This window comes from Globicephala melas, chromosome 17 (genome assembly GCF_963455315.2).
Source record: "Globicephala melas chromosome 17, mGloMel1.2, whole genome shotgun sequence".
Taxonomy (NCBI): Eukaryota; Metazoa; Chordata; class Mammalia; order Artiodactyla; family Delphinidae; genus Globicephala; species Globicephala melas.
The window spans coordinates 47,472,593-47,489,439 of NC_083330.1; the positions used below are offsets into that span (position 1 = coordinate 47,472,593).

Below are 16,847 nucleotides of genomic sequence, written 5' to 3' on the forward strand. Positions count from 1 at the left end.
CCTATGGGACAACAATAAACGCACCAACATTCGAATTATAGGGGTTCCAGAAGAAGAAGAGAAAAAGAAAGGGACTGAGAAAATATTTGAAGAGATTATAGTTGAAAACATCCCTAATATGGGAAAGGAAATAGTTAGTCAAGTCCAGGAAGCACAGAGAGTCCCATACAGGATAAATTCAAGGAGAAATACGCCAAGACACATATTAATCAAACTGTCAAAAATTAAATACAAAGAAAACATATTAAAAGCAGCAAGGGAAAAACAACAAATAACACATAAGGGAATCCCCATAAGCTTAACAGCTGATCTTTCAGCAGAAACTCTAAAAGCCAGAAGGGACTGACAGGACATATTTAAAGTGATGAAGGAGAAAAACCTGCAACCAAGATTACTCTACCCAGCAAGGATATCATTCAGATTTGATGGAGAAATTAAAACCTTTACAGACAAGCAAAAGCTGAGAGAGTTCAGCACCACCGAACCAACTCTACAACAACTGCTAAAGGAACTTCTCTAGGCAAGAAACACAAGAGAAGGAAAAGACCTACAATAACTAACCCAAAACAATTAAGAAAATGGGAATAGGAACATACATATTGATAATTACCTTAAATGTAAATGGACTAAATGCTCCCACCAAAAGAGACAGATTGGCTGAATGGATACAAAAATAAGACCCATATATTTGCTGTCTACAAGAGATCCACTTCAGACCTAGAGACACATACAGACTGAAAGTAAGGGGATGGAAAAAGACATTTCATGCAAATGAAACCAAAAGAAAGCTGGAGTAGCAATTCTTATATCAGACAAAATAGACTTTAAAATAAAGACTATTACAAGAGACAAAGAAGGACACTACATAATGATCAAGGGATCGATCCAAGAAGAAGATATAACAATTGTAAATATTTATGCACCCAACATAGAAGCACCTCAATACATAAGGCAAATACTAACAGCCATAAAAGGGGAAATCGACAGTAACACATTCATAGTAGGGGACTTTAACACCCCACTTTCACCCATGGACAGATCATCCAAAATGAAAATCAATAAGGAAACACAAGCTTTAAATGATACATTAAAGAAGATGGACTTAATTGATGTTTACAGGACATTCCATCCAAAAACAACAGGATACACATTTTTCTCAAGTGCTCATGGAACATTCTCCAGGATAGATCATATCTTGGGTCACAAATCAAGCCTTGGTAAATTTAAGAAAATTGAAATTGTATCAAGTATCTTTTCCGACCACCATGCTATGAGATTAGATATCAATTACAGGAAAAGATCTGTAAAAAATACAAACACATGGAAGCTAAACAATACACTACTTAATAACAAAGTGATCACTAAAGAAATCAAAGAGGAAATCAAAAAATACCTAGAAACAAATGACAATGGAGACACGACGACCCAAAATCTATGGGATGCAGCAAAAGCAGTTCTAAGAGGGAAGTTATAGCAATACAATCCTACCTTAAGAAACAGGAAACATCTCGAATAAACAACCTAAACTTGCACCTAAATCAATTAGAGAAAGAACAAAAAAACCCCAAAGTTAGCAGAAGGAAAGAAATCATAAAAATCAGATCAGAAATAAATGAAAAAGAAATGAAGGAAACAATAGCAAAGATCAATAAAACTAAAAGCTGGTTCTCTGAGAAGATAAACAAAATTGATAAACCATTAGCCAGACTCATCAAGAAAAAAAAGGAGAAGACTCAAATCAATAGAATTAGAAATGAAAAAGGAGAAGTAACAACTGACGCTGCAGAAATACAAAAGATCATGAGAGATTACTACAAGCAACTCTATGCCAATAAAATAGACAACGTGGGAGAAATGGACAAATTCTTAGAAATGTACAACCTGCCAAGACTGAATCAGAAAGAAATAGAAAATATGAACAGACCAATCACAAGCACTGAAATTGAAACTGTGATTAAAAATCTTCCAACAAACAAAATCGTAGGACCAGATGGCTTCACAGGCGAATTCTATCAAACATTTAGAGAAGAGCTAACACCTATCCTTCTCAAACTCCTCCAAAATATAGCAGAGGGAGGAACACTCCCAAACTCATTCTACGAGGCCACCATCACCCTGATACCAAAACCAGACAAGGATGTCACAAAGAAAGAAAACTACAGGCCAATATCACTGATGCACATAGATGCAAAAATCCTCAACAAAATACTAGCAAACAGAATCCAACAGCACATTAAAAGGATCAAACACCATGATCAAGTGGGGTTTATTCCAGGAATGCAAGGATTCTTCAACATACGCAAATCAATCAACGTGATACACCATATTAACAAACTGAAGGAGAAAAACCATATGATCATCTCAATAGATGCAGAGAAAGCTTTTGACAAAATTCAACACCCATTTATGATAAAAACCCTCCAGAAAGTAGGCATAGAGGGAACTTTCCTCAACATAATGACAAACCCACAACCAACATCGTCCTCAATGGTGAAAAACTGAAAGCATTTCCACTAAGATCAGGAACAACACAAGGTTGCCCACTCTCACCACTCTTATTCAACATAGTTTTGGAAGTTTTAGCCACAGCAATCAGAGAAGAAAAGGAAATAAAAGGAATCCAAATCGGAAAAGAAGTAAAGCTGTCACTGTTTGCAGATGACATGTTACTATACATAGAGAATCCTAAAGATGCTACCAGAAAACTACTAGAGCTAATCAATGAATTTGGTGAAGTAGCAGGATACAAAATTAATGCACAGAAATCTCTGGCATTCCTATACACTAATGATGAAAAATCTGAAAGTGAAATCAAGAAAACACTCCCATTTACCATTGCAGCAAAAAGCATGAAATATCTAGGAATAAACCTACCTAAGGAGACAAAAGACCTGTATGCAGAAAATTATAAGACACTGATGAAAGAAATTAAAGATGATACAAATAGATGGAGAGATATACCATGTTCTTGGCTTGGAAGAATTAACATTGTGAAAATAACTCTACTACCCAAAGCAATCTACCGATTCAATGCAATCCCTATCAAACTACCACTGGCACTTTTCACAGAGCTAGAACAAAAAATTTCACAATTTGTATGGAAACACAAAAGACCCCAAATAGCCAAAGCAATCTTGAGAACGAAAAATGGAGCTGGAGGAATCAGGCTCCCTGACTTCAGGCTATGCTACAAAGCTACAGTAATCAAGACAGTATGGTACTGGAACAAAAACGTAAAGATAAATCAATGGAACAGGAGAGAAAGCCCAGAGATAAACCCACGCACATATGGTCACCTTATCTTTGATAAAGGAGGCAGGAATGTACAGTGGAGAAAGGACAGCCTCTTCAATAAGTGGTGCTGGGAAAACTGGACAGGTACATGTAAAAGTATGAGATTAGATCACTCCCTAACACCATACACAAAAATAAACTCAAAATGGATTAAAGACCTAAATGTAAGGCCAGAAACTATCAAACTCTTAGAGAAAAACATAGGCAGAACACTCTATGACATAAATCACAGCAAGATCCTTTTTGACCCACCTCCTAGAGAAATGGAAATAAAAACAAAAATAAACAAATGGGACCTAAAGAAACTTCAAAGCTTTTGCACAGCAAAGGAAACCATAAACAAGATGAAAAGACAACCCTCAGAATGGGAGAAAATATTTGCACATGAAGCAACTGACAAAGGATTAATCTCCAAAATTTATAAGCAGCTCATGCAGCTTAGTAACAAAAAAACAAACAACCCAATGCAAAAATGGGCAGAAGACCTAAATAGACATTTCTCCAAAGAAGATATACAGACTGCCAACAAACACATGAAAGAATGCTCAACATCAGTAATCATTAGAGAAATGCAAATCAAAACTACAATGAGATATCATCTCACACCAGTCAGAATGGCCATCATCAAAAAATCTAGAAACAATAAATGCTGGAGAGGGTGTGGAGAAAAGGGAACACTCTTGCACTGTTGGTGGGAATGTAAATTGATACAGCCACTGTGGAGAACAGTATGGAGGTTCCTTAAAAAACTACAAATAGAACTACCATATGACCCAGCAATCCCACTACTGGGCATATACCCTGAGAAAACCATAATTCAAAAAGAGTCATGTACCAAACTGTTCATTGCAGCTCTATTTACAATAGCCCGGAGATGGAAACAACCTAAATGTCCATCATGGGATGAATGGATAAAGAAGATGTGGCATATATATACAATGGAATATTACTCAGCCATAAAAAGAAATGAAATTGAGCTATTTGTAATGAGGTGGATAGACCTAGAGTCTGTCATACAGAGTGAAGTAAGTCAGAAAGAGAGAGACAAATACCGTATGCTAACACATATATATGGAATTTAAGAAAAAAATAATGTCATGAAGAACCTAGGGGTAAGACAGGAATAAAGACACAGACCTACTAGAGAATGGACTTAAGGATATGGGGAGGGGGAAGGGTAAGCTGTGACAAAGAGAGAGAGAGGCATGGACATATATACACTACCAAACGTAAGGTAGATAGCTAGTGGGAAGCAGCCGCATAGCACAGGGCGATCAGCTCGGTGCTTTGTGACCACCTAGAGGGGTGGGATAGGGAGGGTGGGAGGGAGGGAGACGCAAGAGGGAAGAGATATGGGAACTTATGTATATATATAACTGATTCATTTTGTTGTAAAGCAGAAACTAACATACCATTGTAAAGCAATTATACTCCAATAAAGATGTTTTAAAGAAAGTATAAATAAATAAGACAGAGAATGAATTTTAACCTCATCTAGTTATGGAAAACATGGAAATAATAACACATGCCTTTTCTAGACCACACTTCCAGATTACAAAGATGAGAAAGGAAAGTTAACTTTGGAAAATAAATATGTTTAGAGTCTCCTAAAAAAAAAAAAAAAAAGTCTAAGCAAAGAGAAAGAAAATAAAAGTCATCTGGGATGCTTAGAATTAGGGTAGAGGTAGCAGGGGGTGGAGAGGACAATTGGTAGAAGATAGGGCTGTAGAGATGTTTTGAAGGTCCTTGCATGTAAATTAACTGTTCAAATGTCATCCAATAAGTAATGCTGAAAATTAAAGGATTTTAGAGAGGAAAGTAGCATGAACAGACCCTGGTGTTTGAAAGGCAACTCCGGTCTTAGAGTATGGGATAGATTGTAGCAAGGCAGAGAGTGGAGGCAGGGGCACCAGCTGTGAGACTACTGCAATGGTCCAAACAAGACATGGGCCTCAAAGTAGAATGGTGGACATGATGGTGGAAATAAGGAGGCATTTTGGAAATAAAATTGACAAGACCTGGTAAAACATTAGAGCTAGAAGTGAGGGGTATGTGTAAGGGATTCTGTGGTGTGAGATGTGATTAATGTGCCATTGAAGGGAGGGGTTCTGAGAGATGGGTGAGAATGGCATGACAATGGGGACCTCAGGTCTTACCAGGCAAGTCTCCACTGCTGATCTTTACAACTACACCTGCCAGCTGGCTGGATAGGCTAACATGAACATTTAGCCATTTGATTCTTCTTCATCCTCAGGTAGAAATTTTTAAATCATGAAATTAAAAAAAAATCTCTTTCTATATTTTGGATTATTATTTATGTAACCTCATATAGCAGTTTTTAAAACATAATATCCAAAAGTTCTTTAAAAGGGGCATCTACATTTTTATATGAAAAGGAGATATGAACGTAATAAAAATTCTTGATGTCCTTTCAATCATTCGAAGTATTTATATCAGTGACACATGAGGAACTAGGATTCAAAAACATGGAAATCAAGTAGAAGTGCTATTACATTTCAAAGATTTCAAGAATAATCCTCTAGGTACCCAGTCTAAATTTATACCCTAATGTCTGCATCATGGTGCAAAGATCCTCTAAACCATGCAGAGAAGAAAATTGTTTTTCATTATTATTTTGGGGGATGGCATGGTGGTGATGCTACTGTTGTATTCCCAGTTTCCACTCTAGTGAAAACAATCAAAAAACTTCTCTATGAAGGCTTTTGCCACTCTGGTCCTAAAATGGGCCAGATTCTGGCTGAAAAATCAGGCAAAACAGACTGAATCCTGTGAAACTCACCACGCCTTTTTCCCATATTACTAACATCCGGTCCTCAACACCATTCACTCCATTGGGAATCTTAGTAAAATCGTCCTTCCCAAGAGCTTTCTGGCAGGTGTTGAAAGTGCAGTGGTCAGACCCTGTTATGGTTAGATCACCACTGTAAAAGAGAAACACACAAGAGCAATAGGGGTGAGTAGATAGAATATGTCAGGAGGAAGCTACCATAACCTTCCCTGGTCTCTGGACCCCATTCTCAACTGACAGTCAGAAAACTGCAATGGAGAATGGGCAGCTTTTTCAAGTACATATTTCACCCATGCCTGTCTCTATTCCAGGAAACACTTTGGGAGAATAATACTCTTACATGAAGTATGATGAAGGATCGTGCTTGGGTCAGAAAAAGTGGGTTCTAGGCTCCATCACCTACTGGCTATGTGACTATGAGTTTGTCCAGTGCTCAGTTTCTCATCTAGAAATTGGTAATTATATATACTTGATGACAATTATTCAGGGTCACTGGCAATAACATAAGTGAAAATTTCTTGTGAGTACAGAACTACACAAAGGTGAACCAGGGTGATCCACATGAACAGAGGCAGCCCCTGGCCACATGGCAATGTTGTGATGAGCAGAGGTGGGACACTGGCTGAGGATGTTGAGGTCACGAGCAACAGGAATTGTGCTTTGACCTGTGAGTCACCTTGGGGATGTAGAAGGCTGAAGGAGGTAGGAGCCTGAAAGGAAATGGCAAGTGAACTCTTGGACAGTCTGTGGTGAAAAGCTCTTTTGTTAACTTGGATCTGAGTATCCGTGAATGGGGAATGTCTGAATGTCCATGAATGGTGTATTTCTCAAGAATAAATGATCAACATGTCTCCCAAAACAGCATCTGAAAATAGTTTGGATGGCCTTTCACGGGGATAACCTGCTCAGAGGGTAGGATTTTGCCTTTCACCTCTCCAGTGGCTAGATCATCATCTCTTGTATCTATACAACAAGCACATCTGGTTCCTGGGTTGTTTCAGCATAGAAAAATACTCAAGACTATTCTGTATGATAAAAATAGGGCATATTGAAGAGACCTGGTCCTAGGCAGCAAGAGATAGAAAAGACAACGAAAACATCAGAGCAGAGGAAAATTTCAGTAAAAATGATCCAATTTCTCTGTGGCCAGGAGAAATTTTATACCACATCATAACACAATTAAGCCAATGCTTTTGGGTCTCCAGATGAAGGATTCCCCAGGGCCTGTGAGGTCAAGTAGGACAGAAGACTGGGAGGTCAATGGAAGGTCCAGATGGTAGGACAAGATCTCCTACACTCAAAACACTCAAGATTTGGGACCAGCAAAACATCTTCTTTTGGCAAAATACCTTACAATCATCTACTAAACTATTACTTAGCCAATAGATTCATGAGGAAGTCAGGCGTTGAAGGGTCCGGTCGTAGGGGTGGACCCATAACGTGATGGGCTGCATGGGGCCATTCTCTATTCCAGTAGTGAGTGCCATCTGTGCCGAGACCTGCTGCGATGGCTTCTCCATAGACCACCTTCCCTGGAAAGTTCAAAGGGAAGCGTTCAGCACCTCGATTTGCTCCTAAGAGAGCCATTTGACAAACACATAAATATTAGTCTTCTCTGTCCTACCTAAACTACAATTTACCTCTCTGATCAGGACTGAAAAGTAAAATCTACTGTTTACCGAGCCTTTCCTATGCTCCAGTCAGTGTGCACTGCATGCTGTGGTAGATGACTGTACCCACTCGCTGATATTAGGCTTGGCCTCATGGCTTCCTTTGGCCAATTATATATGAATAGAAGTAACATGTGCTGCTTCCAAGCAGAACCTGTTAGAGCCACAATGAGTTCTCCCTCTGTCATGAGACCAGTAGAAGCTGCTTCTTCAGGTGTGTCTCAGAATGAAGAGACTATAGAGCAGAGGCAGAGCCAACCGGTGATGGATATGAGTACGAATAAGAAATAAATCTCTGCCATTGTAAGCCACTGATATTTTCGGTTAATTTGTCACTGTAGCATAACCTAGCAAAAGCTGGCTGAAACATGTGCCATTCTAATGGAATCTTCTCAAAAACCCTATCTGGGAAAAGCTATTATTATCTCCATTAAAGTATGAGTCCTGGGCAAATATCTAGAGAAAACTATAATTCAAAAAGACACATGCACCCCGATGTTCACTGCAGCACTATTTACAATAGCAACCTAAATGGAAGACATGGAAGCAACCTAAATGTCCATCAACAGGTGAATGGATAAAGAGGATGTGGTACATATATACAATGGAATATTACTCAGCCATAAAAAAGAATGGAATAATGCCATCTGCAGCAACATGGATGGACCTAGAGATTATCATATACTAAGTGAAGTAAGCCAGACAGAGAAAGAGAAATATCACTTATATGTGGAATCTAAAAAACAATGATACAAATGAACTTATTTACAAAACAGAAATAGACCCACAGACATAGAAAACAAACTTATGGTTACCAAAGGGGAAGGGAGGGAGGGATAAATTAGGAGTCTGGGATTAACAAATACACACTACTATATGTAAAATAGATAAACAACGAGGACCTACTGTATAGCACAGGGAACTATATTTAATATTTTGTAATAATCTGTAAGGGAAAAGAATCTGAAAAAGAATATATATATATATATGTATATATGTGTATAACTGAATCACTTTGCGGTACACCTGAAACTAACACAGCATTATAAATCAACTATGTTTCAATAAAATAAATAAATAAAGATAAAACTTTTATAAAAGATGAGGTTAAGGCTTATAGGATTAAGTAACTTTTGTACAGTTAAATTACACGCACTCAGCATAGACGGGGTGGAGAAGGTAGGGTCTGAATCCAGGCATTTTGACTTGAGTGGTCCTAACCTCTACACTCTACTATCCTGATGACAATGATCTTATGGTCATACAGAGTCCAACCACACTATATCTCTGTTGCAAGTAGACCGATCATCTTTGCACACCCTTAAGGTATAAACCTCCTCTAAAAACTTATGTTAAATAAAATAACACTCAGATAATAAAACTGTAGCCAGAACTGCATATTTATAAAATCATGCAAATGAGGCCATCAAAAGCACACAGTGTTAGAAAAGTTAATAGCGTGTAGTGAATTTGAATTTAAAATCAGGAGCCTATCTCTGATTAGCATTTGTCAGCATAATAGATTCTTTGGCATCCACCTGCTCATATCCAAGCCGTCATGAAGGAGAGTGCACAGAAAGGAGAAGCTGGCATCCCAATTACTTCACTCTGGTTAACCAGACGCCACAGACTTGAGTTAAAATCCTGATATACAACTGAAATGCACTGATTTCCTCAGAGTCCTGACAGTGGATGGCCACCAGCTGCCTGAGTCATATCGAACTGGAACGTAGCACCCTATTACCTCACAGATCATTTCTCCCCCAAATGAGCCATCTTCCTCCAGTGAGCCTAGGGATTTGAAAAACCGTGAAAGCAAGGCTGCTTGAAGCCTAACCAACTTTGCCTCTTATGTAACCTAGCATCAAACTATTGTTAATAAAAGTTATCCTCCAAGAAGTGAGCCACGGCTAATATCCTTCACTTTCATGATATACACACACTAGATGAATCCCACCCCATTTCTTACTGTCCTCTTCCCGGAAAAGAGGAAATGCCGTTAGTATCTCCTTCTGGTGTACCGAACAAGAAGCAATCACTTTTAACATGAACTAAGAGGTAATGCACTATTTCCTGGAGAGATAACAGGACGGGCATGGTATTTCATCTGCAGGTACAAAGAGACCTTCCTATTCCAAGAGAACTTCTTACGGATGCTTGGACAATGAAAAACTCAGATTCTTGATCTGCAATCACTTTACAAGTTGCCAACTCAGGATTTTTCCTGGTACTTCATTACAGAGGAAAGAGTCTTATCACATGTTCTGTTCAATCATTTGGCCCATCAAGGTGGTATGGGAATACAGTTCCAAAATTTCTACAATTTTAATAGCTCTCAGGAAAAATGAAAAGTGTCAGCATCTACCAGGAGTCTGCCAGGACTGTTCTGAAACCAGATGACAGGTAATTTCCTTGGAAGGGTTTAGCACCTTTACAATATGACGTGCCACTTTTTTGGTCTATACAACAAGCTCTTTGTTTACAGGGTTATTTTCAACTGTCTCCCCATTAATTTATCTGTAAGTACTTAAAAAAATGAAAAAATAAAAAAGTAAAAATTCCTAACTATTCTTCCCTGTATTTCACAATGGTTCTAAGACATTTTTCAAAGGACTAAACAGCATGCAAACTGTAAAAAGAAAACAAGGGGCCTGGATAATACATAAATTGAAGAATCAAACTAGATTAATTCAGCATAACGGTGGGTTCTGTTAGATTTGGGCCAGAAATAAAGTAGTAATAAACACATCTAATGTATGTATAGCACTCTAGAGTTTGCAAATACAGCTTGAAGGTCATATATCTTACTTGACCTTCATGGCAACCCAAACACTGGTTTGACAGACAAAGAAACTGACACTCAATAAGACTAATTTGTCTATGACACAGGGGTAGTGAGTGGTACATTAGAATTAGAATCCTAGTATACTGATAACATACCATACATATGCAGTATGTTAGTAGGAAAAGTATCATTTTTCATTTCTTGGTAAAGAGCATGTTATTTTTAAAAGTCAACCATAAGATCTGTGGATGTGGTTAAGCAATTTTCCAATTTCACGTACTGGTTTGATTTACTACATTTAACAGGTTAGTAATGAAAAGTCCTAGATCTGTCCTAGCCTGATACTCTCCTGATTACACTCGAGACCAGACGATTTCAGCAACTCCTGGAAGATAGTACATATCCATCATTAATATCCTCCCGCTGTCTCAGCCAGTTTCACATTATGTTGTATCCTGTCTCCCCATACATGTTCTCTCCTTCTTTCTCCATCATTTAGCTCAAAACCAAAAAAAACCCTTCACTTATGATGCAATCTCCCAGTTAAAGGAGTTCTGCTCTCTGAGAGATTGTTACGATTTCCAAATAGTGAAACATGTCCAACCAACCAAAACTACCCCCCATCCCTGACCAGACAGCCCATTGTTTATTAGATGAAAGTGATAGAGCAGATGTTAACATCTTGTCTGAATTTGGGAGCAGCATTTAATCAAGTCATGGGATCTTTTAGAAAAGGTTGAAAGATGCAGAGAAGCTGGCATAGGTGCCCCAGAGTGGAAGCACCGGCTGCCAAACAGAAGGCCAAACGCTTTTATAAAAATAATTTCTCCCGGCTAGAAGGATAAAGTAGAACCTTCCTGGGCTTCGTCTGGGTTCAAAATATTACACTTACAACGAAAGAAAATAATTGAGAAGGAAAATACGTAGAAGCAGCATAATAAAGTAGATCACACAGATTCAGGTTCAAATCCCGATTTTGCTTTTAGTTGGTGACCTTGTGCATGATGAGTCATTGCTCTTGGTCTCAGTTTTTCTCATCTATGAAATGGGATCGTAACGTCCCTCTAGTGTGGCAATTTTGTGAGGATCAAACAACTTAACATATACGAAAATATCTAGCATCTTCCTGGGATCCTGGAGTCACTTCATGTTATGAGCTGAATTGTGTCCCTTGTCAAAATTCACATGTTAAAGTCCTAACCCCCAGGATCTCAGAATGTGATTGTATTTGGAGATAGGGCGCTTTAAAGAGGTAATTAGGTTGAAATGAGGTCATTAGAAGTGAGCCCTCATTTAATACGACTGGGGTCCTTAAAAGAGGTAATTAGGTTAAAATAAGGTCATTAGAAGTGAGCCCTCATTCAATACAACTGGGGTCCTTATAAGGAGAGGAAATCTGGACACACACACACACACACACACACACACAGAGGGAAGACAATGTGAAGACACAAGGAGGAGACAGCCCTTCCAAGCCAAGGAGAGAGGTCTGGAGCGCACGCATCCTTCCTTCAGTGCCCACAGGTAAACCAATGTTGCCAACACTTAGGTCTTGAACTTCTATCCTCCAGGACTGTGAGAAAATTAATTTCCATTGTTTTAAGCCACCCAGTCTGTGGTACTTTGTTAGAGCAGCAAACAAATACATTCTACAAATGTTAGTTTCCTTATGGTTACACAATTCTTCTTCTTCTTTTTTTTTTTAATCTTTTAAAATGGGCAGTCTTGAACTGCTTTGCAGTTGGACATAAGGTAAATCATCTTGTTCTAAATTTAAAGGACAAGGGATGTTCGGATGTTCATGCACAAGAAAGAAAAAGGAAGCCTGAGATTCAAATCCACCTTAACTCGGGCACACATCAACCCTTTCTTAGGAAAAGTACTGGTTACCAAGCATCAGCTCATCGTACTTGTGTGAGATTTGGTTTTCTCTATTCAGCACCAACAAGCAGGGGGCAGTGTGACCACATGGGCAGAGTGGCCTCTGTGTGGCCCTTTCTCCCTGTTAGTCCCCAAATACAAGAGAAATACGCTGGGGGGGCGGGGGGCAGAGTTTAAATAAAATGGAAAATAGGACATCTAAACCTCCCTGTAAGAGAAGTTTATATTTTACAGCAATAAGCCTGGAAAATAAAGCTTTCTACAACATGGAAAACCAAAACCAAACCAAAGCAAAGCAAAGCAAACAAAAAAACCCCAACCATCATGTAGCCCAGTTCACTGGAAGCTACCTGAGAACCACAGTTATCTTAATCATTTTTGCAAATCCAATGCCGAAAGCACAGTGCCAAGCACATATTAGGTGTCCAATAACTTGGTTTTTTATGAAAAGCATAAAGAAAACATTTTATTAATAAGTTCAAGTGACAGTCATATTTATACCCTGAAGACACGAATATGGATGTAAAATAGAATGAGTTTTATTAAGGTAAATTAAAACAAGTTAAACAGGGAACTAAAAAACAGTATTGAAAATTTCAGTCATTAATTGGTAAACAAATTTATTATAACAGATATACACCAAAGAGAGCAGCAAGTAAGCTGCTGGGAGAAACTGCCACCACTCTAAGCAAAGCACCAGAAAAATAATGAATCCACGTGCATGCAAGTTTTACTGGGAGGTGGGAAGGAGAGGTGAACAATATGTCTTTTTAAACACTATTAATTCCATATGTCAATACACGGCAGAAAAGGCACATCGATACCCAAAGCTATTCAAACCAAAGTAAAAAGTACCTCTGTCACTGAAACAAATGACATATATGGACACATATACTATTTGCACAAAGACCAGAGTACAGTGAGTGAGAGAGGTCTAAGAGTGGTAGGTGGGAACTTCTATATGAGATACAATTTCAGCTGGTTTGTCCAACTTTATACTGGGGGTATGGAGCAAGGGAGGGGGGATTCTGCTTCTGGAAGAAAAGGATAACACTCTAGGGTCAGCCTTCTGATTCACTTGCCTCATTTTTGCAAAAGTGGCTTCTCACAGTAAAGATGGGAACTAACCTAGTTACTCAACTTAGATTAACTGAGACTTGAAATAAGCATGAAATTGAAATTCCTTGCAAACGGTCAAAGGCAACTCAGCTCTCCATGGCTTGCACGTGAAAGCTTTCTTCTTTTCCCTGTAACCTGCTTTTCACTTTTTATTGCAGGTGCTGAACGCTAAAAGGAAATATCATGGTAGGGAAACCGCAGGCTTTGAAAGAAAGCTGATGGACTGAACATGCATTCCCGTCTCTGGCTTTCCAGTTCACATCAAACCCCGGTGAAGATGTACAACAGATGAACAAAATCCAAAACGGTGCTGAGAATAAAAGAGGAACCATGGCCGACCAGAGGTCATGATAGATTGTAGGAAGACAGAAAGCAGATGGGATGGCGATGCTTATTAAGGAAAGTAGAGGCAGCTACAGCTTGAACTCAAACGAGCAGAAGGGTCATGACAGACATTCCTCCTGCTGCGGGGAAGGGGATGAGCTGGGGCAGTTAGCCCTCATCCCGCCCTCTGCCTGGGGAATAAAGCTTTCTAAGGTGGTGCTGATGCTACAGAGTGAAGCTCACCTGACAACCGAAGCTCACCAGTAACCACGCCCCATTTACATTCACAATGTTCACAGTCTCACTGTTGGTGCTCTCATTTGGGGGCGGGGCCTACTCACCAGCAGAGGGGGATCCACACCAGCTCCCTCCTCTAATCACCTGAACTGTCCAGTCATGAATACAGACAGCCCAAGATCACCAGACACTTAAAGAAAAAACAAACAACATAAAAAGAAGGGCCAAGATGTTTAAAAAAAAAAAACTGAAAAATTGACTCAGCAAGAAACAAGAAGATCCAGAAAACAGAATTAAAAAAAAAAAAATCTCTGTTAGTATTCTAATGAGGTCAAAAAGATCTCATCCATTGAAGGAAAAGTGTTTTCTTGGAAATAAATATATGATTACCAAAATGAAAGTTTATTAGAAGGAAAGAAGAAGTAAACAAAATCCTTTCCTAAAATATAGAGCAAAAATCAGGCTTTTTTAAAGGTGAAAGTAGTTAAAGGACATGGAGGCTTAGTTCAAGAGGTCTTCTAGTGGAGTTCCAAGAGAGGAACAGAGAAAATTAATATGAAGGAAATAATAGAAGAAAAATGTTCAGAATCAAAGATCAGCCTTCAGATTAAACAGACATCTGAACATGAAGGTGAATTTTTAAAATCCTACCGCTAAACATAGTCTTAATATAAATTCTGGAAGTCTAAAATGAAGAGAAAATATAAAAATCTTCCAGATGGTGAAAAGAGTGACCAAAGGACGTGAATTTTATTGGCATTTGTCTACGTATCAGTAACACTAGACGCCAGAAGGGAATGAAATGGTGCCCTTATAATTCACAAGGAAATCATTCTGAACCTAGAATTCTATGTCCGTTCAAGTTGCAAACAAGCTTGAGGACAAAGAATCAGAAAATTTACCTTCTAACACTCTTCCTTTAAAACTCACATGAGAGGGACTTCCCTGGTGGCCCAGTGGTTAAGAATCTGCCTTCCAAGGCAGGGGACACAGGGAACTAAGATCCCACATGCTGCGGGGCAACTAAGCCCGAGCACTCTGGAGCCCGTGTGCCACAGCAACTAAGACCTGATGCAGCGAAATAACTAACTAAATAAATGTTTTTTTAAAAAAATCACATGAGAATCTTCACAGTGATTCAAGAAAAGGGGAGAGATGGGAACCAAGAAACAGTATATCCAACCTAGGATTCTGTGAAAAGAAATCCAAGGATGGCATCTCTACACCTTGGAAAGTATAAAAATAAAGCAGAAAGCCAAAAGATTCTCCTCTTAAAAAAATATCTCTGGGGCTTCCCTGGTGGCGCAGTGGTTGGGAGTCCGCCTGCCGATGCAGGGGGCGCGGGTTCGTGCCCCGGTCCGGGAGGATCCCACGTGCCGCGGAGCGGCTGGGCCCGTGGGCCATGGCCGCTGGGCCTGCGCGTCTGGAGCCTGTGCTCCGCAGCAGGAGAGACCACAACAGTGAGGGGCCCGCATACTGCAAAAAAAAAAAAAAAAAAAAAAAAAAAAAATCTCTGCAAGAAGAGCTGATTCATTTCAACAGAAGCTGATTCCATTCAATAGAAGGTATGAGGTAGAAGCTGGAAAATCTTCATGATATAGTAAAGGAAGTGTACATGTTTCTTTTCTGAACCTATATTAAGAAGAGCTAATTGGAAAAATTCCAAGCCAAAAAAAAGACAAGACAATAATGGTCTGAATACGTGGCAAACTAAAATAAGGCATGCCGTTCATCTTATGGGAGTGTAGGAAAGGAAACCCCCTTCACCTTGACACCTGGCCTCTCCAAGAGTTAAATGACATTAGCTTTCACTCTCAAGTTAGTGATATAAATTCCTCTGAGGTTCTCTTCTCCTGAATTGTTTCTACCAAGAAGAGTATTTCCACAATCTTACTTTATAAGTTCTAAATTTTAGACCTAACCTATAGACAAAGCTTGGAAGACCTGATTCTAGTCCTAGAGCCAACTGAAAATGCTGTAACTCCTGTCCATGTAAAGATAATAATACAGCTGAAAGAAGTCAGGAGGGGGCAGAGAGGGTGATGCTGGGCCTCTCAATTCCTTTTCAGCCTAGTAGAGAATAAAGAGATACCACACACAAAACAATAGCCAAAACACATAAATTTAAGTAATATTACCTGAAGTGAACATTTACTACTAACAAAACTCAGGAGGTGAGAGGTAAGATTTATGTAGGCTAGACTGTTCTTTTTTCATCACTCAGAGTCAAGTGATACTGTCAAAAATTTATGTCATTGCTTACAAATTTATGGTTTAGAAATTTGAAGGAAACCACCAAAAAAATAGACATGGTTAAAAATTGCTAGTTCCAAGGACTGAGCTGAGAGAGATAGAAGATGTTTACTCTTCACTTAATACATTCTTGATCATTTCCATTTCTGGAATGTTTTCTTCTTTTAACAATGATAAAAAAATAACAAAATGATGGCAATATTTTAAATAAATTTGTTAAAAATGTAAGGCCAATAAACAAAACCAATTAAATAACTTGGTATCTGCATTTCCCAACTCTGTAAACTGATTTCTTCTGGAACAGAGTGGAGGGTAATAAAAAATATGGGCTTTGGAGTTGGATAGACTTGAATTTCAGGTTTAGGACGTACTAGTAAAGTGATCTTGGGCTTAATTTACCAAACTTTCCCAAGCCTCAGTTTCATCAGTCACAAAACAGTGATAAAATTTAGCTTGAAGCATTGTTATGACAATT

General features: G+C 38.8%; 1 protein-coding gene across 1 annotated transcript in view; it reads right to left on the reverse strand.

Annotated features, from left to right (window-relative positions):
• Positions 1–16,847, reverse strand: part of DPYS (dihydropyrimidinase) — an 86,955-nt gene that overhangs the window by 45,471 nt on the left and 24,637 nt on the right. Inside the window, exons 5-6 of the mRNA XM_030863075.2 lie at positions 7,479–7,635; positions 6,095–6,236 (exon numbers count right to left, since the gene is read on the reverse strand). Coding sequence (XP_030718935.1) covers positions 6,095–6,236; positions 7,479–7,635 — 299 coding nt within the window. The remainder of the gene's footprint in view (positions 1–6,094; positions 6,237–7,478; positions 7,636–16,847) is intronic.